Below are 26,951 nucleotides of genomic sequence, written 5' to 3'. Positions count from 1 at the left end.
CTTCCAGAGACAGAAGTTGTTATATTTTTTTTCAGATAGACCATACCAGCCGATGGAAGCTCTATCAAATATTGTCCTAAACATTGTTTCCTTTTTGTTCATAAAATCCATATCGAGGGACAAAGATGAAACCTAGTAAAGTCTTCCTCATAACCCATTTAGTTTAAAAGTAAAACACATGAAGACCCCCTGTAGGGCCAATGCTGGATTCTTGTTGCAAAGCAGAGAATGAGATTGCTGATAAAGGTAGAAATGCAAAGCACTCTTGGGTGCAGCACAGCAACTAGGCAATAGGGCAAAAAATGTACCTCCCTCCCCCTTCTCTGACTACAAAATACTGGATCATGTTGCAAAGATGTTAGCCATTACAGTAGCATTTGAGCCTTCAGACTTTTACTCCTACCTTCACTTCTGGCCAAATGTTTTCCTGCACCAGGAAAAAAGGAAAACAGAAGAACATGCACTCCTTCACTTTTTTCTTTTTTTTTACCTTTCCTTTTTGACCCTGGATTCCCAGTCCCAACGGCCCCTCCCTCCCTCCCTGTACCACCTCCCAGCAGTCGCTGACCTCAGAGAATTTAAAGGTGGTGGGATCAACCCTCGCCTCCCACCAGCCAACGCTGGCCATGCTGGCCGTTTAAGGGATCGTTCGGGGGGGGTGTCCAGGACACTGGAATCCACAGGTCTGACTTCCTAGGAGATTTCTTGGACCTTTCCTTCAGTTCCGGGTGTGGCCAAGCACCCTCTCCTTTTTGGAAGAACCTACCTCACCAGTTTTCCGTGCCTCTTCCAATGCCAAGAATTCAGGAGGAGGCTCTTAGAAAAAAACAGCTTTTATTTGGCTGAGTAAAAGGAAGCTGGGTGGTCAGCAACCCAAAGCATAGGCAGCAAATATGCCAGGGTTTTGCCACGCCCATGGAAATGCAGACTTCGTTTTTATAGTCTTTGTTACAAAGATAAATTAATTTTTCTTTCGTCACCCTGGACTGGGAATTTCCCAGAGCTCGCCAATTTTTAATTACACACCCATGAGGCGTCCCCGTGAGGGTGTGGCTTACTGGCACATCTGCCCATGCCAGAAGTCTTCCGTATACCTAGCGCTAGGTTTTTCTCTGGCTTGCTTTCACTCACACACACACACACCATCACTTGCAGCGAGGCGGGACACGCTACTGGCAACGGAGCACACTGGCTTTCAACTCTGGCAGTCGTTGGTCTCAAACCTCATGCCAAAATTATATACCCCATTCGCTGAGCAGTCCTGGTCGCCCCCGGGAGGCAAAATTATGGACACACACCCCGTTCCTTTTAACCGGACCACTCACCTTTCTGGTGCAGCTCGAGGGTAATTCCCAGTCAGGAATCGTCAGATCTTTCCTTTGTGGGTCCCTTAGGGGTCACCGGGCCCAAAGGGCCTCCCCCCTTTCAGGACCACCGGACACGATCCCGGACGAGCCCCCATTTCTGTTAGCAAAATTTGAGAGTTTCTGACTCTCCCCAATTAGGATTCAGTCCGGCAGAAGATCAAACACGAAAGTACCAGCTGAGATTTTAAAGTGGTATTGAAAGTAAGCCAATTGAGTCAGCTGGAGTCTCCCCTTAAGGCAGAGGAGACCCCTCTCACGCCCAAAGAAGACAATTTTATACATGTTCCTTACAAAGAGATACAGCAATTAACAAACGATTGGTTGAAATTGGCATAAGTTTTGGATCCTCCTTATTATTGGGGGAAATTTATCTTCCTGATGACCTATTGGATGCTAGTCAGAGTTCAGGGCACCCTCCCCCCCTTTTCTTTATGGCCTCGACCCTTATGGAGACAGGATGTCCAAATGAGAGAAATGTGTGAAGATTCATGAATGTCTGTGTCTGTGTTATCCCTCTGGTTTTCAAATGTAAAGAAGTAAAGATGATGGAAACTAAGAGCTCTTTTTCATAAGGTTTCAATATAAAATACAAGAAAAGGCTTTTTCCTAGTTTCTGGAACTAGGAATTAGAAGAACTGATACTTCCCTTGAAGGAACATGTTCGCCATTTGGGGATACTTTGGATCCATTATGGCCACGAAAACCCAGGGGATTTCTATAGTGAGGAGCATCTGTTACCAGCTGAGGTTGCTATGTGAACTGTGAGCTGTCTCCTTAATTCCACCTGTTCTGTGGACTAATCTTCCCTCCATGGTTTATCAGACCATGGAAATTTTATGCATCTATTGCAAACCAATCTTTTTATATTGGCCTTTGTCGTGGTTTTTTTCTTAGCAGGTTCTTAACGTAGACAAAGCAGAAGAAGCTGTAACTTAATACTGGTAAACTGTAGGAGCGTGATGTCTAAAACGATTACATAATAAATAATTTTTATTACAAAACAGTTTTAGGTAGCACTCTCAGTTTTCCAGTTTGTCTCCTTCTCTACACCTCTCCCAAGTCTTTCCTCTTCCTTTCTGCTGCAATGTCTCTTGGGACCTGTAGTACTCCACCTCCCTCCCTTTGTTAGATTAACATGTCACTACTCTTTTTTCTTCCTGTCTGCTGCAATGTTTTCTGGGACTTGAAGTATCTGTAGTCTTCCCAATGTTAGACAGAAACAAACAATGATAAACCTAATATGAGAAAATATCATCATTTTGCAGATGCAGCAGAGTCACACACACACACACACACACACAATTAAGAACTTCTGTGCAAGGCTTCAGGTAAAAGTACCTTTCCCAGATGATCTCCTTGCTGAAGGGCTGATAAAGCATATTTTCAAATTGCTCAGGAACAGCACACGAACCCCAGCTAGATTGGGTTCTCCTGGATTACAGGTTTCATGACCTTTGCCATCTTCTATAACTATCAAGAAAAGTGATGGGAAGAGATAAAATACAACAAATAGATAATATAAAGCAATACTTAACTGATGCTTTAGTGAAGCTAGAGTCAAAAAGAATAAACATACAAGTTGATAAATCAATTAAAAATAAATCCCAACAGGAAATAACATCTATTCAAAACCCAATTTTTTATTTATTTATTTATTTATTTATTTATTTATTTATTTATTTATTTATTGGATTTCTCCCCCGCCCATCTCCCCCACAACAGGGGACTCTGGGTGGCTTACAAAGACATTAAAACTATAAATATATATAAAATACATACTACATATAAAAAATAGAAAAGATATCCACACACAGCCACATAGACATTGTGTTGTTAATTTTAAGGAGGCAGTGACACAAGAGGTGAACTGACCATGTTTATTAAGACCAAAATAACATGGGTAGCTTCAACTGTTGATAAAGACCAACTTGCTTACATCCCCCCATTTTTAAATAAAATATTTGTGCAATGTTCAACGCTGTTCATTTAGTCTATCAGTGGTTAAGGTGCTGGCCTAGAAACTAGGAGACTGTGAGTTCTAGGCCTCCCTTAGGCATGAAAGCTGGCTGGGTGACTTTGAACGAGTCCCTCTCTCTCAGCCCAACCCACCTCACAGGGTTGTTGTTGTGAGGAAAATAGGAGGCAGGAGTATGTTCACCACCTTGATATATATAAAGATGAGAAAGAAGGAGGAGCAGGAGGAGGAGGAGGAGCCAGTGAGGTACTACCTTGATGTGGTTAATGCTTCAAGGAGTATGAGAGCTGTGCCAGATGTTCAACCATACTGGACAGGTCTCATCAGAGGAGTGTCTCTTCCATAAACAATATGGTGAGACGTAATTTACAGAAACCCATACCAGATCAGTTGTCACCTGAGTCAACAAGGACCATGCTAGGTGTTCTAGTTCCTGGACATCTGGTGACAAGTGGGTTACAGGATGCAAGACTGTTGGCTGAGCAACCAGGCCCAGCAGCTACAGAACTAATGGAAGGAAAGTTGTTTACCCGTTGCAAATATACAGAGATTGAAAACAAGGGAATAATTATCTGCTATTACAAATCAAGTCCAATGAGAATAGGATATCTGAAAAGAATGCACCAGTTCTGGAAAGAACAACGTCCAGAATCAGAAATAACAGAACAGATCAACATCAGTTTATAACAATGTCAACTGATAACACAAAATAAAGTATTCACAGAAGTAGAAGAACTGCAAAGGTCTACCCAGAGCAAAGTAATCAAAGAACAAAGCCCTCTAACTAAAAAACAAAAGGAATTGAAACAAAGAATAACTGAGCATCTAGAACAGCACAAAAACAACAGAATAAGGTTGCCTGCATTGAAGCTTGTTACAAAGAAACAGCACAAGTATTAAATGATGCCAATACTGTAATATCAAATATAAGCACCAGCTCACTGCAAGAAATAAACCAACTGATGTACAGCATGGATGCAGATATGTGGATGCAAGATCAACAAACAAGAAAAAAAGCCAAACAGTGCACCACCAAAATGGAAGATCAGGTTGGAAAATAAGATCAGTATGCTAAGATCAGATGCAAGCAAGCTAGAACAGATTAAAGCAAGCTAGAACAGATTAAAGAAAGGAAGCCGAAGAACAAAAAGACCAAAGAAAACCTGATCAAGAAATATCACCTAGAAATAAGGCAGTTCAAGGAAGCAATGGAAATAATAAATCAGCAAATAACAGCCATAGCCAAGAAGTTCAGCAGACATAAAGCTCAAATTGCAGACTACAGGCAGAATCTCCAATTTCAGTCAAATCAGAAATGTTTCTACCAATCCATCAGTGGAGAGATTGCAATGAACCAGTCAACACCTGACAAAGAAGAAATAGTGCAGTTCTGGGTGCAGCTATGGGACAACCCAAAGAAATACAACAAGAATGCAGCTTGGATAAAGGAGGTAGATAAGAATAAAAAAGAAGCTGAAATGAAAGAACTTGTAATAATAGCAGAAATTGTAGAGAAAAACGCAAGGAAGCTCAAGAATTGGTCTGCACCAGGTGAAAATGAACTGCATGGTTTTTGGTTGAAACATCTGACTGCTCTGCACCCACTCATTGCCAAGCAGTTTAACAACATACTGCAAGGAGGTGAAATTGAAGATTGGTTAACATCTGGCAAAACCTACCTGATAATGAAAGATCCAGCAAAAGGGGCAGCACCAGGCAACTACAGGCCAATTACCTGCTTGCCAACAACTTTCAAATTGCTAACTGGTGTGGTAACTGATGCAGTCCAACAGCATCTAGTTGAAAATAAGCTCTTTTCATTTGAGCAGAAAGAAAACTGCCCAAACAGCAGAAGGACAAAAGATCAGCTCCTAATTGACAAGATTATTTTGGAAAACTGTAAGAGAAGGAAGGCCAACTTGAATCTAGCTTGGATTGATTACAAGAAAGCATTCGACTCCCTGCCACAAGGCTGGATAATCAAGTGCCTAGAACTAACAGGAGTCAGTAGAAACATCAGAAGCTTTGTGCAAAGATCAATGGCACAGTGGAAGACACTATTTATTTATTTTATTTATTTATGAATCAAATTTATATCACCGCCCAACCCCCCCCCCCAAGGAGGGACTCTGGGCAGTTCACAACCAAACAGTTAAAACCAATAAAAACATAAATAGTATAGCATAAAATACAATTATTAAATATGATAAAATCCAAGCGATGGTGTTATTGTTGCAGCCTGGGACCAGATAATATTGGTCAGGTAGGACTAGGGAACCAGCCATCCCCAAAACTGACCATTCCCATCTCCACTCCATGCATAATAACAAAACCAGGTCTTCAGTTTTTTTCTGAAGTCTAAGAGGGAGGGGGCCAACCTCACTTCTGGGGGAAGAATGTTCCAAAGGGCAGGGGCTGCTGCAGAGAAGGCTCACCTCCTGGACCCCGTCAGATGAAATTCTCTTGCAGACGAGGTCCATAGCATGCACTCTCTGCATGACCGGGTGGGACGGGTTGATGTGACGGGGATGAGACAGTCTTTCAGGTACCCTGGACCCATGCCATGTAGGGCTTTAAAGGTAATAACCAACACCTTGAATTGGACCCGGAAGCAAACTGGCATCCAGTGCAGCTCACGGAGCAAAGGTGTTATATGTGCTGATCTTGGTGCACCTAAAATTGACCGTGCCACCGCATTCTGGACCAGCTGAAGCTTGGACCAATTGCTGGTCAATGGCAATAGACTGGGAGAGGTTAACATCAAGAGAGGAATCTTTCAAGGAGACTCATTATCACCACTACTGTTTGTCACTGCATTGATTCCTCTGTCAAAATACTGAACAAGTCAGGCCATGGCTATCAAACATCAAAAACATCTGCCAGGTTATCCTACCTCCTTTATATGGATGATCTTAAGCTATATGGAAAAACACCATCTGAAATGGAATTGCTGCTCAACACTGTCCAAATATACAGCCAAGATATTGCAATGGAGTTTGGGCTGGACAAATGTGCCACCCTGACCATCAACAGGGGAAAAATTGTAAAAACTGAAGGAATCAAGATGCGCTATGGAAATAACATCAAGAGTCTGGATGAAGAAGATCAATACAAATACCTGGGCATTCTTCAGGCTGACAACATCAAGCACACTGAAGTCAAGAAGAAGGTTAGGAATGAATAAATCATGAGAATGAAGAAGATCTTAAAGTCCAAAATCAGTGGAGGAAATACCATCAAGGCGATTTAACACCTGGGCAATTCCAGTCATTAGATATACAGCTGGAATAGTGGACTGGACTCAAGCTGAATTAAAGCCCTGGATAGGAAGACCAGAAAAATAATGACAATGAATCATTCTCTTCATCCACACAGCAACATTGACAGATTCTACTTACCAAAGAGCATAGGTGGGCATGGAATGTTGCATGTACATCAGGCAGTTGAAGGAAAAAAAGGGCATTGGAAGAATATCTGAAGGACAGTGAAGAAACCAAACTGGCCTATAAGAAAGACCAAACAAGGAATAGAAAAGAGACATGGCAAGGCAAAATATTACATGGCCAGTACACAAAAAAACTAGCAGACAAAGCAGATAACAACAGGAGCTAGCAATGGCTAAGAGCAGGAAAGTTGAAGAAAGAGACAGAGGGGCTAATTCTGGCTGCACTTAGGAACAAATGCATACAAAGCCAGAATTGAGAACACAGCAACAGATGGCAAATGCCGCCTTTGCAAAGAAGCTGAAGAAACAGTGAACCATCTTGTTAGCTGTTGCAAGAAGATCACACAGACTGACTACAAACAATGGCATGACAAAGTAGCAACAATGGTTCATTGGAATATCTGCAAGAAATACCATTTGCCTGCAAGCAAGAATTGGTGGGACCACAAAACAGACAAAGTAATAGAAAATGAAGAAGCTAAAGTGCTCTGGGACTTTAGAATTCAAACAGACAAGCACCTGCAACACAACACCCCAGACTTAACAACTGTTGATAAGAAAGACAAAAAAAGTCTGGATAGTGGACACTGCAATACCTGGAGACAGCAGAATAGAAGAGAAAGAACTGGAGAAAATCACAAAATATAAAGACCTGCAAATAGAAGCAGAACAACTATGGCAAAAGAAAACAAAGATAGTACCAATAGTCATAGGTGCCTTAGGTGGAATCCCAAAACATCTGGAACACTACTTGAAGACCATTAGTTGACAAAATCACCATCAGTCAATTGCAAAAGGCAGCTTTACTTGGAACAGCATATACCCTGCGATAATACCTTTAACACCATCAAACCATCAAACAACATCTGCCTATCCCAGGTCCTTGGGAAGGACTTGATAGGTGGATAAAAATGCCAAATCCAATCTAAACATCTGGTTGACTGTGCAACCAACTATAAGAAGGGGGAGGGGGAGGGAGGAGGAGGAGGAGCAACAACAGCAGCAGCAGCAGCAGCAGGAGAAAATCACAAAATACAAAAACCTGCAAATAGAAATAGAACGACTGTGGCAAAAGAAAGCATAGATAGCACCAATAGTAATGGGGACCTTGGGTGCAATCCCAAAACATCTGAAGTACTACTTGAAGACCATTGGCATTGACAAAATCACCATCAGTCAATTGCAAAAAGCAGCTTTACTTGGAACAGCTTACATCCTGTGATGATACCTTTAACACCATCAAACAACAACATCTGCCTATCTCTGATCTTTGGGAAGGGCTTGATAGGTGGATAAAAATGCCAAATCCAGTCTAAACATCTGGCTGACTGTGCAACCAACAATAATAATCTTCTTGATTACCCTTTCAGGTAGCTTGTATAGTAGCATTATACTAGTAGGATTATAAACAATGGGGATTCCATTAGTGGGTACAGGTAGTTAGTTATTCCATTAGTGGGTACAGGCCAATAAAACTTCTGTTAGCTAAAAAGCCTCGTCTCAAGTTCTATTTGGTTCTCTGAACTTGGGTAAACAAATAAACAAAGGCTAGTGCCTAACAATATGATAGAGAATATCATTAGAAACACCAGGTTCAAATGAAACATTATGCAGACATCACAGATACAGCTGACATTGTTTTAAAGTTGAGGAGCTGATGTATGTTGCTAGCAGTCTGGTGAGAAACTTCAGCCACCATGTAAAATGTTCACTTTGTTATCCTTCACATCATTTCTGAGTCTTCCTAACTAGTTAAGACCAAATATGGTAGTATTTTAATTAGAAATGTGAAGTATCTGAGAAAGATTCCATCTCTACTAGAATGCAGTGAGTGGTATTCCCTTCTGCTTCTGATGTGGAGACTCTTGCATTGTAAAATACTAGTGTCAGACAGAGCAGTTCAGTGGAAAAATATGTAAGTCCTGAGGTGAACTTCATCCAAGTAGAAGTGGCTGATTTAGAATGATGTTTAGATTTCGGGATATAGCTATAGAGTTTTTGGTGGGATCTGTGAAGGAATTGGTATCGGCCAACAGTTGCACCTCCCTATACTATGGCAAGTAATGGTATGTTCCTTGCAGTACAGTATGTTAACATCCTTTTTGATACAGATCACAACTGAATCCAAGATGTTCTCAATAAACACAGTCAGCTCACCTCATGTATCATTATCTCCTCATAAATGAACAACAGAAGTGAAGCTGAATTCCTGTACAGAAGTAATGACATGCTAGAAACTCAGATTTGACCAAAAAAAAAAAAATTGCCATAGAGTATCAGCACAAGCCAGTAAGTCAGTTGCAGCATTACTGAGTGCCATTTGAGAACAGTGCCTTGCTGATGTTACTGAATAATGACAGCTTCAGTTTCTTTTCAAAGGATGCTCTAACATCACCACCAGATCTGAAGCTTATGGAATATGGAAAGCCAATGCCAACACTTTCAACAAAGATTTCTATGTACTTCAGACCAATTGGCTCCTGTGACAAAGAGAATGAAACATAAATTGCATTTTTCCTAACAGTGGCTGGAGCAGATGCCATGTGTGTAATATATATTTACATTAATGGCTGAAGAAACAACTTTAAAGCTAATTTGAGGCCTGCTGTGTGCTTGCCTTCAGATTATACCTACAAAAGGAGTCTGAGAAAACTAAAGAATTTGTAACAGATCTGAGACTAAAGAGTAAGTCATATACTGTAACTTGGTAATTGACTGAAAATTAGATCACAGATCAACATGTTTTAGGGATAAGAAACAAAAGAGTGCAAGAATTATTACTTGGAGAAGTGAACCTGTTCCTAGAAAGTACTGAAATATTCCAAGTAGCAGAAGTTGCTCATTCACACTTTAAAGTTAGAAGACACAGCAGTAATAATATTGGCCATCAGCTATGATAAAGTTTTATGGAAAAGAAGGAAACCAGCAGATTCTACTCCCAAACATAGCTTTAGCCCTAAGGAAGGAATCAGCAGCTGGCAAAAGTCCTTGCAAACAGGGCAAAGTGAATGCAAACAATGCAGCTGATGCAATATGAAGCACATCTGAATTTAGCCATATAGCTAAAATATGCAAAACTACAAAAACAGTTCAATTACACAGAAGTGTCCAAGGAAGAATCTGAAGATTATTTTTTCATAGGTTCAATCACTGGGGTGCACCACAAAGAAAACAGGGTTGAAACAATACAGGTAGTTCTCATTTAATGAACACAATTGGGATTGGCAACTTGGTTGTTAAATGAAGCAGTCACTAAGTGAAACTATGACTGTGCTTATAACCTTACTTCTGCTTTCCTTTGGTTTACAGACCTGCAAAGGTCATAAATGCGAGGATTGGTCACAAAGTTACCTTTTCATCACTGTCGTAACTTTGAATGGTTACTGTGTGAGGCATTCACTAAATGAGGACTACTGTATGTGAGCAAAGCATTTGGCTAAGAAGCAAAGCAGAGTTCTTTTTGCCTCAAAATCTTGTATACATAAATCAACAACCTGTTAACTTAAATCAATACTATTCCACCAATGAGCTTGATCCTGAATCAGGTAATGAGAGACATGATAAGAAACCAGCTATATTCTTTTTTCTAGAAGTGTGGTTTCATGTGACTGAAGCATGTATATGAGCTGATCTGTAATGAAATGTACCTCCATACTGCTAAACATTAAAATGTCCTATAGCCCACAACCATTCCAATGTTCATACTACGTTTTTGAATACCTCCTTTCTAGAGAAGAAAGTGAATGGCTGGCATATGCTGCGTCTGTAGCAAGATGGCACTAAATTCCCTAGGATTCATAACAGTCACCCCAAACATACATTCAGATTATAAAAAGCCAGACTAGGCTTTTTATCTATGCTTAGCTAATGCATCTTTTGATTCCTGAAACACAGTCCTAAAAAACTCCTTTGCTAGTCAGCCGTGCACTGTGGTTCTGAATTATCTTCATAACTAGAAATAAGTTGCATAAAATAACCATAGATTGTTAGAAAACAGTGCAGCAAATTCAGGTTCACAGGAGGCAGAGTTTCAGAATGGCTCCTACCTTTTTTGGATCACGTTGACTTCCTTCAGCTGAGACAATGTGTGCCAATATAACCATCCTTTCAAGACCAAAGTGACATTTGCTTTTGTTTGGTTTAAATAATATGTTATGGAATGCCATAAAAACTGCCATCCGTCTATCACAGAGCTCTTCAACAGTTACTGCATAGCTAATAACATTATCCATAAAACCCTGCAGTCCATCACATATGAGTTGAAATGGAACCTTACAGAACAATCACAGTGTATTATAATGGTTGTCAAATGGTGAGAATCTGCTGCAATTTCTGTCTGCCAAAAATCTGTGATGGCATCTAATTTAGCCAAAATTCATGCACCTTTATAGCATGTAGAATATTGTCTATTATTGATACAGGATAGCACTTTCAAACCACAGCTTTGTCAGTGGCATCCACAGGAACCTGCTGCTTTTGTCATGCTGCACGCACTGCCCTTTTGGTATGAGTACAACATCAGAATGCATAAGAAAGGCAGGGGTTGCTTTGTGATAGCAGTCTGCCCTGCTGAGTCTTGCTTTCTGCCTGAGATGGATACAAAGATGGATATCATATTGCAGTATCTTTTTTTGGTACAATACATGTGTTGAATACCCAGTTTGTATCCTCAGGTACTTCTACAATGCTGTTCTCAAACATTTTATCTAATACAGCAGTCACAGCTTCTGCCATGGCATATGGTATGTGCCCAGCTTTGTGCAGCTCATACACTGTAACTTTGTGAGAATATTCAATAATTTTTCCAAGCCCTTAAAATAAAACATTAAACCATTCCCCTTGACTCTGAGAATGAGCACAGCACTTGTAATAAGCTTCAGAGTCTCCTTTGTGGAGAATATGAAAGGCAAAGGTAGTTTTTCAGCCAAATAATGGCTCTAGATCTTCTTTGATTATATATACAAAAATAATCATCCACAAGACTGTTCTAAGCAAATTTCACTGTGAAGAAATCCAAATGCATGAGGGGAAGGGACTGACCATAGGCATTTTTTCCCTTTTTTTGCTTGTGACAGATTTATTTCCCTTATTGCAAATATTGCATATTGCATAGTAACATTTATTGTAAATGTTTATTCGCAAAATAAACAAATTCTTTTTCCTTTGCTTCTTTGTTTTCTGTTGTCCTAACAGCCTTTCTAAGTTTACTCTCTGCAAGTGATAATTTCATATCCTGTTATGAGATGCATCCCTGACTTTCTTGTAACAAACATGAGCTAAATGTCCTTTTTTTTTGCTGCAATATAAACAGATAATATTCATTGTGCTCCATTGTCCTCTGGAATGGGGTTATAATCCACAGTGATAACAAGGAGCTTCCACACGTGTCCAGCTCGAATCCTGAGGTACTGTGTTCCCAGCCCCCCTTTCCTTTTTATCACCTGGGGTGATGAACCTGAATAATAGCAATGTCTGCTCTTCATCGATGCCACTAGACAGCTTTCTTTGGGAGCACTTTAATGAAATCTGGCATTGGGCACTGCTTTATCCAACATCAAATCTTCCTGATACAGTACATATTGTACAATGCTTTGTGAATGCACTTGATCCTGACTCATATCTGCTTCTAAGTCTCTGTTTTCACATGATGTAACTAATTCCCTAAGTGCATCAACTTATTCCTCTGTAGCTTCATGAGCTGCTAGTGTTCTATGCAAAATATTCCATCACAATGTTAGGCTCTTTTTTATTACCCAAGTTTCAATAAAGCCAAATAAGAAGACTTGAGACGAGACTTCTTTAGAAATTAATAGATGTATTTTGATCAGACACAGCTGGGTGACCCCAATCAACACATTGGAAAGGAATGTTGACGGAATCACACCTTACAGAGCAAACATCAGAGGTTTTATAGGCATTTACAAATGTAGTCAGATGGTACGTTCCCCCATACCCATACAAGGGATTTTTGGGATGGTCTAAGGAGGGGTAAAGGTGGTTCCTAAAGAGGTGAATCTAAGTTTAACTTTTTTTCTTCTTATCTCTTCTTTGGAATTCGAAACTTCTTCTGGCACTTTTTCTGCTAGCACCAGCCTGGTACTGGGCTAATTTATAGCTTCAAAGGCAGTCAGGCATCTGGCTAATTGCTTCTAAAGAAAATGGGGTGGGGGGAATGCTGTGCTCTTTATTAAGCAAGTTAACCCTTTATAAGTAAGATAGAGTGCACTGTTACATGTATGTTTATACATTATGTGAAATATATACATATATACATATATATATGTGTGTGTGCTTGTATCTATCTATCTATCTATCTATCTATCTATCTATCTATCTATCTATCTATCTATCGCTATATCTATATATAATATAAAATTGTGTATTAAAATAATGCCCTTCAACAACATTTCTGAGTGAAGTGAAATGGCTTGTGAAAAGGTACTATTTTTCTCCCGGTAAATTAGAAAGTCTATTGTACTGGAGTTCCCAAGTAATGCAGCAGCATAGCCTTTTGAATAGCATCTTCTTTCTTGTCCAGATTGATAACAATTTCATAGAATTCAAAAGTGTCCATCCACAGCTTGTTCTCTGTATATAGACATCTCCATCTATGCATCTATCAAAATTGTTAAACATGTTTATGTTTATTATATTGCTTATTTTATGCTGGCACATGGTCAGAGTTGATAACCACACATTTAAGGAAATTTCCAGTTTAATCAATTTTACTTAGAATTTTTACTTTCAGATATTCACGATTCATTATCTAAATGTAGCTAAATTCTGCTGTACATACAAAATGATCAGTTTATTGACTGATATTCCAATTCATTTTATTATTTTTTATATGTAAATAACCTGCTTAATACTGTTGAGTTTAATTATGTATTGGTCTTTGACTGCAGTAAATATTTCCTCCTCCTCCTTTTATTTATTTTTTAATATAATATTTATTTATTTATTTTATCCATTTAGTCTCCTTTTCCACTCCTCTCCCAAACCTTTCCTCTCTCTCTCTGCTGTAATGTCACCTGAGACTAGTAGTACAGCCTTCTAACATCTGTCTTTTAAAGGATGTTTACAATTTTTACGTAAACTACTTCAAGATTATTTCTAATGAGAAACAATATACAGTATATGTCATTCAATTAAAGCATCTTTCCAAATCTTATTATAGTAGATAGTATAAATGGTTTGATTTCTTTTTCTAATAATATACAATTATTCCTTTAGCAGCTACAAACAAAAATAAAATTAAAATTATTTAGCCCCAATTTTTATTAATCTGTCTTGCCTTGCCTTGCCTTGCCTTTTTTCATTTTTCCAGGAATGTATTTTTAAATAAAACTCCTAGAAACACCAAGCTCCCAAAAGTTTAATAATGGGCAAGTAGTTACAAAGAGCTAATAACAGAGTTTATAAAAATAATGATGAAAATATTCTTTCCGCTGCTGATCAGTATGGTTCCAGGTATGATTCAAGGACGCAAGGGCATGCTGTTTGCAGGACTATCTCCAAGAGTCTCTGCCCATTGCACCAGATCCAACAGGGTGGGCACACTCCAGGTCTCCTCTATTGAACAATGTCAGCTGGAGGGACCTAGGAGATCTGCCTTCTCTGTCACGGCATCTGCTTTATGGAACAGCCTTCCCTCTGAAATCCAGATGGCCCTAACCTTCCTGGCCTACTAGAAGACTGTGTAGACCTGCATTAATTATAATCTTAAAATCACCACAAATCCTCACAGTTCTGTTCTTCTGAGCTATTGGAACCATAGGGATAACCCAAGGTCTCCAATCAGTCTTTGAAATAATTCCCTGAACTTCCGTCCAATCCAGTTCAGTTTTTAATTTTTTGCATATGGCATATGAAACTGGAAGTGCTTTGTGAAACTTGAGCATGAGATTTTCTTGTAACTCTATTTTACTTCTGATGTGCTTGAGCATACCGATGCCATCTTTGAACACAGCAAAGCATCATCCAATACCCTTTTCAGCTTATTTTTAGTGGTCTCTGTGATAAGAAATGCAGAGTGCAGGCTGTTGATGGACCTCCAATCCAGCGGCAACCTCCTCAGCCAATTACAGTTCCAGAGTGCAAGTCTTTCTGGGAGTGACTTTTCCCCAGGGTAAGTTTTAAATGATTTGTAATAGCTTTAGTTTAGCATCTCTTAAATGCTGCTAAAATTCATATTGTGATATTACTGATGCAGCACACCCAGTGTCTACAGTAACTGTGTTGAGGTTTCGCTATTCATTTTTGGTGTGAGCCATATTGGTGGTCTCAATCCTTTAAGCTATAGATTTCAGGGTTTGCTCTCCCTGTTTCACTTTCATTACCAGATTTTTTAAATCTATACTATAGTATGCCCTATTGCACTCCTTTAAAGTAATGGTTTAGAACTGCTTATCTTTACCAAATGGTTTGCTGTTCCCTTAGCAACAAACTCTTTGAATATACCCTTCTTTAATACATTTTCTGCAGGTTCCCCCTTTAAATCTGCACTGAACTAGCTGCAGCTATACTGTACTATCTATAGCAGCAGTTTCCATGGGGATAGCAATTTCAAATGCTGTTTTAAATGTTAAATCTGCTAACCTCTGCTAAGAGTCTCTTTTGAAAACTTACTTTCAGAATTTCACGGACTAGCTAATCTCTCAGTGCATAATTTAGCCCTTCACCAAATAGGCAATGCTCAGACATTTTTTAAAAGTTCAGCTGTATAAGCTGCAATGGATCTTCTATCTTTTTGATTCCTCTTACAGAACTTGAAGCACTCTGCAATCCATAATGGTTTTGGAGCCATAATGCTTCTGCATTATTTTTCTTAGTTCTGCATGCAATTCAGCAAGAGCTTTTGTGTGACAGCTAAGTCTCTTAATAAGATGTATCTTTTGCTTCCCATAATGCTCAGTATAAGAGAAATTTTTAGCCACTATCCTGTTTGCCTCAAAAAGTTGTTGAAGCTTCTCTGTATATAATGGCCAGTCATATAGGGCAATATCAAACACATTCATCTTCTCAATAAAGAGCCTTCCTGCCATGCTCTCTTTTCCTTTCCTTAACTCATGAATTAACTCATTAATACATTGACGAGTAAATGGGCCGGGTTCATACATCACCCTAAGCTGCAGAATAAACCAAATCAAAGTTAATGCTAACTAAGTTAGCATTAACTTTGATTTGGTTTATTCTGCAGCTTAGGGTGATGTATGAACCCGGCCCATTTACTCATTCTGTCATCAATGTATTAATGAATTAATTCAATAACCAAGTTAAGGGGAGTGGTGTGAATACAGCTTCTCTGCTTCTCTGTGTTTAAGTTCATGTGTGGATAATAGTTTCCTCAGGCATCTATAGGCAGTCCTTGAGTTACAACCATTCATTCAGCAACCGTTCAAAGTTACAACAGTGCTGAATGAAGGGACTTACAACTGGTCCTTGAAGTTCTGGCTGTTGCAGCGTCCCCATGAACAAAATTCAGGTGCCTGGCAACCAGCTTGCACTTATGACCAGTTGCAGCATCCCACGGTCACGTGATCGCCATTTGCACCCTTCCCTGCCAGCTTCCCCCAAGCAAAGTCAATAGGAAGCTGTCAAGAAAGGTCACAAGTGCTGGGGTAAGTCTCCTTTCCCCAGCTTTTCTTCACTTGCACACACTGCACCCTCCTTCCCCCCTTTGCTCGTACACACTTGTGCTGTCTTTCCACGGCCTCTCTGCAATCACACGTACCCTGTGCCCTCTTTCCTCAATCTCCTTGTGCTTGCACAAAAGCACCACCCTCATTTCCTGGCCTGAACTAACGTTGCACTGAGCACCCACTCCCCTGACTCATGCGCAGCTTACGCTGGCCCTCCCAGGTCCTCCCTTACCCCTGTGGCACCCCTGTGCTCCTTACCTGGGACTCCCTCTGCTTCCCGCTTAACGACCCATGCATCTTGGGTTTCGATGACAACTGGGACTACTGGTTCCCATTGCTAAGCAATATGGTCACGTGACGTCGCACTTTACAACTGCTTAGTGACTACAACCCTGGTCCCAATTGCCATCATAACTCGAGGGCTACCTGTACTTCTAAAAGCTATATAAATGTTGCAATTATAAGAGAAAGGTGACCATATCCTAACTGGTACCACAACATGCAAAATGGGAAGCCTACTGTATGTTTTCCCACCAATATATTTAATAGTTTGATAAAGCATTTGGTTCAGAAACAGACACATTATTTCTATCTACTGAATAACTTGTATTCATAGCAGGGAAATCTTCTGGGATAAAAATGTTCAAGTCATTTGGCCCAGCCAAGTGTTGAGCTGAAATATCTTCTCTGGTTTTTATAAGGATATCATGCAATACAGGACAATATATCCTACAGCTTGTGGTCTGCCTAAATCAAGAAAAAGAGAGTAAATTATTTAGATCCTCATCAGCCTGAGACTTCAGTAACAAACATAAACTCATACTAAGGCTGGAAATTCTACCTTCCCATGGTGCTACTTAAAAATGGAGACCATGCCTCTGGATATCTCAAAGGGAGATTTTGTAAGCTCCCTGTCGAACAATGTCTCTGTCCTTGTGGTGTTGGGTGATGGATAATGTCTGTCTGTTTGTCTGTCTCTCTGTCTATTCATTATGAACCCCACTGCCCCATTTACAATGAGATCAGGGCCAAATGACTGATCGTAGGTGAACTCAAGGGCTCTGACCTTGAAGAATTGTATCTTCTTGCAGATGTGTTCCCAAATGTCAGCAACCAAGTTGCTACTTTTGCTCTGCTGTCATTTAAACTTAGAAAGAAATACTTAAGTTCTTAGTTGTAGCTTTGGCTTTATTTTGCTGTAACCTTTTTACATCTAATACTCTTTTTATTACTTTATTTTGCAATCTTACTAATTTACTGTTATTTTATTGTATTTTATGGCATGCTATATGTTATGACCTGTGATTGCAACAATAAACTTACTTACTTACAGTACTTACTTGATTACTATGGGGTACACATTCACTAAATAAATAAGTGATGCATAGGCCTTTCTCTACAACTTTGGAAGTGTGCATCCAGTTACCAGAATAATTTTTGGAGCTTAGATAAATGTGTGCCTTATTTCCTTTTGCATTCTTCCATACAGTAAACGGAAGTCAGTTTTTCAACATTTTGAACATAAGTTGAACTAAATGGCTAGTAAAGTGGGACTCCACTCAGCCCTAAGAATTAGAAGTCTGGGTATGAAGCCCATGAATCCAGAACAGTCTTTCCATCTTCTTCTAGATCAAGGGCAGGGGATTGCCAATCATGGGCTGAATGACAGGCATGACACCTTTGGATCCATTTTGTGTCAGCTGGGTATGGGGATGGAATGGTTAACTCCTTCCTCCATGCTCACCTTCTTTTTCTTTTTTGCAAACCTGATTGCAGCAGTAAATTTTCAGCAGAAAAGAGCCTTGCACAGTGCCAACAGCCACCACTTTCACCTGAGGAACTACTGCCCGCACTGCCGCCCTGCCTCCTCCGCCAGCTCTGTCCCACTGCCTCCTCCCTGGCCAGGCCTGGCAAGCTCCCTTTGACAGACAAGACTCCAGCACCCTGCTGCGCTCACCACATGCATCCCACTTCCTACTTACTAGGAGGAAAGGAAGATTGTAGCAAAGTGTTTTAGAGATTATTGGTTTAACAAAGAAAGAAAGGAAATTGAGGCGTAAAGGAAAAGGGATATTTAGCATTGAGAATCTGATCAATTGTGATGATTATTATCATCACAAAGTATGATAATAAACACAATGAACTGGATGACATGAAGCAAAAGGGCAAGTATGATACAATAGGATTACAGAAACATGGTGGGATAAATCCTACCAGTAGAACATTGGGCTTGATGGGTAATACCTTATTTGAGAGAAATAGGGTACCTAAAAGAGGAAGTAGTACAGTATTGTATATCAGAAATGGGCTAATTTACAGAATGCATCCAAAATCCAAACCCATTACTCCTGTGAGATTGAAATTTGTGGCTGCTTCAGCACTGCTGCCCTGCTGCAGTCAGCCCAGGTCACATGATCATCATGAGCATATCCCTGACCTCTTCCCTGCCTCCCTCTATCCCCTGTGCCCAATCGGCTGGTGGCAAGGCCTGATGGGTGAGCAGCGATTGGCTGCTTTGGAACCGAGGCTGAAATTTGAAATCTCTTAATGGTGATGGGCATTGAGGGAAGGATGCGGGTGTGACCTGGATACCTGCTGGAGAGGTAGAGCTGGTAGGGGGTCAACCTGGTGGACGATGGGTGAGCCCTCTTCCTCCCTCAAGGAAGGGGGTCATTGGGGATAACCAGAATGGGAAGTGGGTGCAGTTTTCCTCATGGCCCAGGTCTCTGTTTGTTCTACCTCCCCACAACAAAGTGGCAGGCAGTTCCACAGATCAGCCAAGAAGGAGGAGGAGACGGCTTCACCAAAACTCTCCTGAGGGTCGTGAGGGGAGGGCAAACGGCACAAGCCTATATTATATGTGGAAATGGGAGGGAGGGAGGGAAGTCGGTCACACTCCCCCTGCTTTTTTGCCCTTAGTCATTCTGTTTAAGTAAGGAAATATCTCTGAAATGATGACCCAACGGGTCATGACTTGTCTAGTTTATATTACAACCAAAATTTGCAGCCCATTTTACATGTAGTCCTTAACCTGTTCATCTAGTACCTATTAGTAAATTAAAGTAAATTAACAAGGATTTCTGATACCAATCATAACACAATTGCAGCAACTAAATGTTTTCCTCTGCTTTAAATTATACTGCTAACATTAAGATGTTATGAGTAATCAAATTGAATGCTTATGAGGAAAGTTCAGTTTTGATACTGAAAGCAAGTTCCTAAACTCAGAATTTGTTAATTCTACATGTATATATTTTACATCAAGTTTCTGTTGATGGATCCCAATTTGTAGTAAAATCATCATCACCATCATCATCATCATCATCATCATCATCATCATCATCATCATCATCATCATCTTGCAAGCCTGAAGTCTAGGGGAATTCTTAGCGCCATGGAATTTCCTGTGCAGGACAAAATTAAGTTCCCCTAAGAGGAGGCACTGTGTAATATCCAGAGGAAGCAACCCTGGAACCCTAACCAGCAGTTACAGTTATATAAAGTACAGTAGACTCTGAATGATAAAGTCACGATCAAGAAGCACAGTTCTGCAGCCAAGATAGACAAGCTCCCCTAGCACTGAATGGTGCAAACTGGCAGAGTTTATAAACTGCTGAGGAGACTAGTTTATAGGACACCAGGACTTACAAAAGGTTAGCACCATTTTCCTATAATCTCTGACTCCTACTGAGGGAGGGGGGAATCTGGTATGAACAATGGGAACCTTGATGGGGGGTGGTCCCCAAGGTCTTCTGGTTACTAGAGACAGAGGGCAGAGGCACCTCTCTAAGATTTACAGGACAACTGGAACCTTCAAAATCCAGTGACTGACTTCATCCCCTTCTCAGCTATTAAAATATTCCTTGTCTATATAGCCACTGTTATTTCTTTAACTTTACCTGCCACACTGCCTTAATTAGGGGAACAAATATGTATCATTTTTACCCAACACCTATGCCTTTTTAGACTGTTGAAATTATCAGGTTTTTATAAGCTATCAGCTGCTGTAATCCTCAAGAGATATTGCATCAGTGCATTAACACTGACAGTTCAATTTACAGAAATCATATGGGTCAGATCTGGATGTAACTCTTGCCCCATTGTTAGATCTGGCTGGCTACCATTTCTGGAAGGCAGAAATAGACAATGTTGCTCTTTATCAATCCAATCCTCTGCTCACCTTCAAAGCAACCTTAATGCATTTTTTTAAACTCCAAAAGTACATTTTGGGCACACTTACACTTTCTGCTTGGCCCATACACCAGCATGAGCCACTCATTGCTTCCTGAGTATGGAAATGGATAATGTCATCTTCCTCCTACTCCCAGTTCACTGCAAATGCATACTGCAACCATGTTTTCCAACCTCAATTAAAAACTACTGCTTTTTGACCCAAACCAACTTAAGTGCTTCAGAATGGATGGTCTCCAGTGCTTCATTCCATTCTAATAGCAGCCCCTGCTCCAACAGGCTGCAGTGCCTGGCATGTCCCCTCTCCTCCAGTGGCTAGTCACTGTCCTGTGCAACTATTTCATCCTGGGCTGCTGGGTGGCTATATTCTTGCCATCACTAGTTGCTGTTCTTTTGTTTTGTTAATAATCATGAGGTTGATCCAACAATAGCTTGTTAAGTCAATGAACTATCTCAACCCTAAAAGTTCATGCCCCATTCAACACTTACATCTCCCAGTGAAGGTGTAGGCATCCATGTGGGCAAACATCTGGGAAAACAAATGAAAGTCACAGGGAGTAGTGAAGAGAGAACAGTCCCTAAAAGGAAAAGGAGGCACTGGTAGACTAATTGACACAGGAGTCAGCCAGCAAGGCTTGCCTTCCTTGCATGGAGGGGAAGAACAAGAAGCAGGGAAACAATCAATCAGGTCTTGCTGTGGCCAATGTACAGTACATTGTACATCACCCTGCCATGTTGTTAACCTGCTGCAATCTGGACTGGGAATTGTTATGTCAGCTTCAGGAACAGCTGGGAACAGCATGTGAGACAAACAGCTTAGGTTGCAGTGCAGAATTACTCTTGTTTTACTCCCTCAGCCCTTCTTTTGTGGGGTGTGTAGTAGAATATTTTAGGGGTACACTTGAATCAGAGACTGAGACACATTACACTGAGTCACAAATTGATTTATTGACGACACTGGGTGTAAAAATAGGCCTTAAGAGGGAGGGGGGGTGTTACAGTCTCTCTTTATAAACTTATGCAAATTAGAACATACATGTAATTGAATATAGCAGTCAGATATTGCACTGGATATATGTAATGCATCATGTGTCTAGTGAGGTCAGTGAGGCCATTGGAGTATAGCTATAAATAATGGGGCTAAGCTACAAAGACAGTGGGGGTTTTGAAAGAACAAAGAAGCAGTACTCCACGAATACAGTTTCTTTTCAGAGAGTTTTTTTTTAATTTCCCAGAGCAATGCTTACCTCCCAGTATCTTTTCAGCATTCCTTGGCCTTCTTGAATGTTTTATGGCTGAGCTGACAGTATGATTTTCCTGGGAAAGTGTTTTTGTAGAGGGGGTAGTTGCCTAATTTGATATCATATAGCTGAGCCAATGCTTTTGCTTGGGAAGATGTATTTGGGTTAAGGGCTTTTATCTTGGTCCCAAAAATCCTCCTTCAGGTGCCACAGGAGTCAGCTCTTTCTCTCCTCTTATTCAATATCTAGGTGAAACCACTGGCTCAGGTCAATCCAGGTTTGCGGTTTGGTATGAACAGCATGCTTATGATACCCAATTATACATTTTAACTCCAGGCTGGTCAAGTGAGGCTGTTGAGGTCCTATCCCTGTGCCTGGAGGTTATATGGGTCTGGATAGGGAAGAGCCTTCTCCAACTCAGTCCTACCAACAGTGTATGGATGAGGTTGTTAGGGTGACCGAGATCCATGGATAGTCCATCTTTAACTTTTGGGGTTAAAGGGGTAGCACTGTCCTGTTTAAGAGCAGTGTGGAATATGGGGGTCTTCTGACTCACAGTTTCTGCCTAAAGAGCAGGTGGTAGTGGTGGCCAAGAAGGCTTTTGCACAACTTCATCTCATGTACCACTTGTGCCCTTTCCTACATTAGGGAGCACTTCAGACTGTCACTTCTGTCCTAGTCACCTCATGGCTCAATTACTGCAATGTACTCTGCATGGGGCTGCCCTTGAAAATCACTCAAAAGCTTCAACTGGTCCAGAATGCAGCAGTGTGGGCAGTGAAGGGCATTCCTCTGTGTGCTCATGTGACACCTTTGCTTTGCAAGCTGCACTGGCTGCCAGTTTGCTTCTGGCTGCAATTCAAGGTGCTGGTTGTGATCTATAAAGTCCTACATGGTATAGGGCCCAGTTACATGAGGGCTGGCTATCTCCTGTGGTGTCTGCCTGGCTGGTTTGATCTGACAGGGTTGGCATGCCCCAGTTTACTTGGATTAAGCAGTGCTATCTTATGAGACCCTGGAAGTGTGCCTTCTCTGTCATGATGCCTGCCTCCTGGAATGAGATTCCCCCCAAGATCTGGGTGCTCCCACCCTGGTGGTGTTCTGGAGGGCCTTAAAGAGCTGGCTCTTCCCCCAGGCTGTTGGCTAGGGTGGTTGGAGCCTCTTGCTAGGTCTGTGATTCATATAGTTGTGGGTTAGATTCACCATCTTGTTTTATGTTTGTTTCTATGATGGAATGGAATTATGAAGGCCAGACTCAGGGAGAGAAGCATCCTCTTTCATCTCCAGAAGGGAGGGGAAGAGATAAGAGAATGAGGCTGGCACCCCCCTGAGGAATTCACTCTGTTTTCGCTTGCTACTGTGGGAACAGAGTTTCAGTTAGGGAAGATTCTTGATAGAGGTTGTAGCTAATAAACATTGCTGTACTGAATCTGCATGGTCTCCTGGAGTTCCTTGGGCTAGGCCTGACAGTTTCACGTTTTTATTCCGATTGTGTATTTGTTATTTTATTTTGATGTTGTGAATCACCCAGAGTCAATTTGAAGTCAGGAGATACCTAAGTTGAATTAAATAAATAAATACATTATATATTTTCCTTCCTATGTTTGTTCAGGTACTCCTATCCATTTGGGCTAGAGCACTTCAGTTTGCTTCAATCTAAAGCCAGCAGTTTGTTGGCTATTTCGCAGGGGAAGGACCACCCCTTCAACTGAACCAATGCTTATCATACAATGTTATAAGTTCTGTAACTCCATAAGTTCTTAGGAAGTAGTGTAGTGGTTAAGAACTACATGGGAAAGAGAAAGTTGTGTCTTCAAAACTTAAGAAAAATCTTTTCTTTTCTTATCAGTATCTTTCTGCAGTGGGTAATTTTCCCCCTCGCCTTTTAAAAAACTGCGCTATCTGGAAGCTGGGGGTAAAAGCCTTCTGTTTCAGGTGACTAGAAAAACAATAAAGAGGAAGGGAGGGAGGGAGGGAGGGAGGGAGGGAGGATTAGCTATTTGTTGTGCATGTATCTGCATTTCAATTCTTTAATCTTTGTATATATTCAATTAATTTAACTTTGTGTCTGTATATGTGAGTATTCAACCACATAGGAATAAAAGTGATTGGCGATCGCTTTTTTTAGAAGAAAAAGGTGGGAGGCCACAGCAGCAAGGGAATGAAAAGACCAATGGGAAAAAATGATAACCTGCAGTCTTAACTGAATACCTTGCAAACTGCTGCCAAAGTATCTTAGTCCAGAGAGAATTTTCTTAAGCCAGTGTAGAGTCAAACCGGCATGAACATGGGACAGGAGCAGCTTAAATGGTACATGTGGATATGCCCAAAATCAAGAATTACAGAGCTGAAAGGGATTTTGTGGGGTCAACATGCAAGGCCTTAACAATATTTTGGTTACCCAGCAAGTGTAGTAGAGTGGTTAAGATATGGGACCTGGACCTGGTAAACTGAGGGCTGAAATCCATCCCATAGCCATGGAAGCTCACTCAATAACTTTAGCCCAGTCACTTTCTCTCAGCCTATCATATCCCACATAGCTGTTAAGAAAATTGGAGGAAGTACTGCTTTGTACATTGCTTTGAAGAGAGATGGGATATAAATCTAACAGAATAAACAAATGAACTGATTATATGTTGGTTAGATGATGATGATGATGATGATGATGATGATGATGATGATGATGATGATTTCTCCTCATATTGGAGGAAAGCTTCAAGTGGGCCACTATGGAAATATTTTTCAACATTTTATCAATGACAACTCATTGGCCACACATACAGTACCTGTCTATGGGGTTTTGTGTGGTTCTTCAACATTTTACTTAATTGCCACCAAATTTTGATTGTGTTTTCTCTATAGTTACCAACAACCATTCTTATAATGCTCTTGCAGTCTGTTACTTGTCAGTCTTCTCCCCACTTGCCAGCTTCTTCTATTCTTGCTGCTGAAATGTGTACGACCTTTGCTGCCAATGTTTTGTTGCAGTCACACTTATTCTGTCTAAGAGGTAGAAAGGACTGGAGACAGTGTTGCTGCTATTTATGGGAACAGCAAAGTAGTGCTAGAGTAGATAATCTCACTGCCACCCATACCCTGAGAGCATTGCTCTGACAGCCACCATAAGAAGCTCTGTGGTTGATTTTAGAGTCCCTCAGAATAGCTGCCTGGGCTCCAGCTAAAGCTGCTGCTTAGCCTTATGAGTATCATTTTCCAAGATTAGCCAGCACTTTAAAAGTTATCTTGGAAAAAATCCAACAAATTCAGTGAAGATATCTAATTTCCCTTACTCTGATATTGAAGGGATTGCTTCTGGTAGCTATTACTCTCTGGTTCATGGTAATATGCATGATTGCCCTCTCTTCTATTTTATCCCCAGAGAATCATAGAATTAGAAAGTACCATTTAGATTATCTAGCCCACTCTTCAGTGAAGGAACCCAAAGTCAAGCATTTTAGACATTTGGAACATGTTGCTCCATCTTTAGTGGTTAGTGCTTCTCTAGTAATTAGGTTCAATGTCAACTGCTCTTACTGTTAGGAAGTTGTGGTTTTTCTCTCCCAACTCAAATTAATTCAGAATCTGCTTTCCTGTCCTCCTGCAGTCTGAAATAAGAGAGAACAGGTCCTATTCTACTTCTATGTGTCATCTTTTCATGAATTTGAAGAGTGCTTTCATAATCTCCATAGTAATTTTATCTCAATACTTCTTGAACCCCACAATAAGAATCTAAACTAAGAAATCAGGTGTAGCTCAAGAATAGCCCTAAGTGAAATCTGAAGGTTCTTAAAACTTACAAGGCTATAATTTAAAAACATTTAGCTATACTATTTTTCAAATATCTATTCATTTCCTGTATATTGATGTAATGGCCAGTTCATTTTATCATGAGTGTTGGGTGTGGACAACTTCAGTAGAAGCTACTGAACATGCCTAATGTAATAAATAAGGTTTATTCTGAGGATTTATTTATTTAATTCAATTTAGGTGCCACCTGACTCCAATTGACTCTGAGCAGCTCATAATATAATACACCATAAAAAAAACCCCAACAGAACAAGATAGGATATGGTCATTCAAACACAAATAGACAAAGACACATTCAACAAGGGGTCCCATCCATCTCAACCCAAGGCCAAGGAGAACAACCAAGTCTTCAAAAATTTACAGAATGCCAATGGGGGGGATCTCATTCCAGAGGATAGGCCCAGAGAAGGCACACTTCTTGGGATCCAATAGATGACACTGTTTAATCTCTGTTGGCAAGTACTGGCCAGGCAGAAACTATGGAAGATAGGCAGTCCCTCAAATAACCTATAGCAGCTCAGGCAGGGATGCTGCAGGGCAACAAGGAGAACAATACACCAGCAGCATTCTTTACTGTTTCCTTAAGCTCAGTCTCAACCAGAGCAACCCACATCTGGTTATCTATGGAGTGGAGCTGTCAGCCCTATAAGAGATCAGAAACAGAAACTGCATAGGCCTAAAGCTACTTTTACTAGAACAACTATAGTTACAGAATCTTGCAAATCTGAATGTGCTTTCCCTCCTTCTTTTATCTTCATATAAATTTGGGGGGGGGGGCTTCTGAGGAATTTTCATAAATCTTTCTTGGTATGGACTCAAGCCTTGTTTATTTATTAATTGCATTGGTAATAGACCTTCCCTCTGTTCCTCAAGGCCATCCTCTCTATTTTCTACAGGAGCCTTTGGGAGCTTGTAAGGATTCACAGTTGACAACAGCCCCCTCTGGGGTCTTGGCTAATGCAAAACCTGAAACCTGGGTGGGCACAACTCCAAAAAGGGCACACTCCCCTCCAGGTCCAACCGGGTCTCAGTTAAACATGCCCAGTTAGCACTCTTTTCCATTATAAGATCATGAATGAGGGCGGCTTTGTTATATAATGACCTGGCATTCAGAAGCAACAGCCAGAGCACAGGGCCACTGAGGATCCAATAGTCAAGTCCCAAGGGTGAAAGCCAGGGCTGGACAGCAGAAACACTTTCAAACAGTGGGCCCATTGTCCCAGAGTGTGGTCCATTTTCAGGTTCCTGCCTTACTTCTCACTACCCACTACTATTGTGGTGGCC

At 40.7% G+C, this 26,951-nt stretch overlaps 1 protein-coding gene and 1 long non-coding RNA gene across 3 annotated transcripts in view; one reads left to right on the top strand and one right to left on the bottom strand.

Annotated features, from left to right (window-relative positions):
* Positions 1-21,151, bottom strand: part of LOC103050163 (cysteine-rich protein 2) — a 90,064-nt gene extending 68,913 nt beyond the window's left edge. Inside the window, exons 1-2 of the mRNA XM_088153138.1 lie at positions 21,109-21,151; positions 2,706-2,837 (exon numbers count right to left, since the gene is read on the bottom strand). Coding sequence (XP_088009264.1) covers positions 2,706-2,837; positions 21,109-21,148 — 172 coding nt within the window. The 5' untranslated portion in view covers positions 21,149-21,151. The remainder of the gene's footprint in view (positions 1-2,705; positions 2,838-21,108) is intronic.
* LOC148214112 (uncharacterized) overlaps positions 1-26,951 on the top strand; it is a 70,224-nt gene that overhangs the window by 4,081 nt on the left and 39,192 nt on the right. Inside the window, exon 2 of one of the 2 annotated variants that reach the window (XR_015798321.1) lies at positions 14,784-14,915. The exons of the other annotated variant lie outside the window; for it this stretch is intronic. This is a non-coding gene — a long non-coding RNA (uncharacterized LOC148214112). The remainder of the gene's footprint in view (positions 1-14,783; positions 14,916-26,951) is intronic. 2 annotated transcript variants of the gene reach the window in all.

Source organism: Python bivittatus, unplaced genomic scaffold (assembly GCF_059951505.1).
Source record: "Python bivittatus isolate LINGU-HERP-01145 unplaced genomic scaffold, Pbiv_v1 ctg000700_np1212, whole genome shotgun sequence".
NCBI lineage: Eukaryota > Metazoa > Chordata > Lepidosauria > Squamata > Pythonidae > Python > Python bivittatus.
Note: the sequence above shows the minus strand (reverse complement) of the source record. Positions and strands in the feature narration are given on the sequence as shown.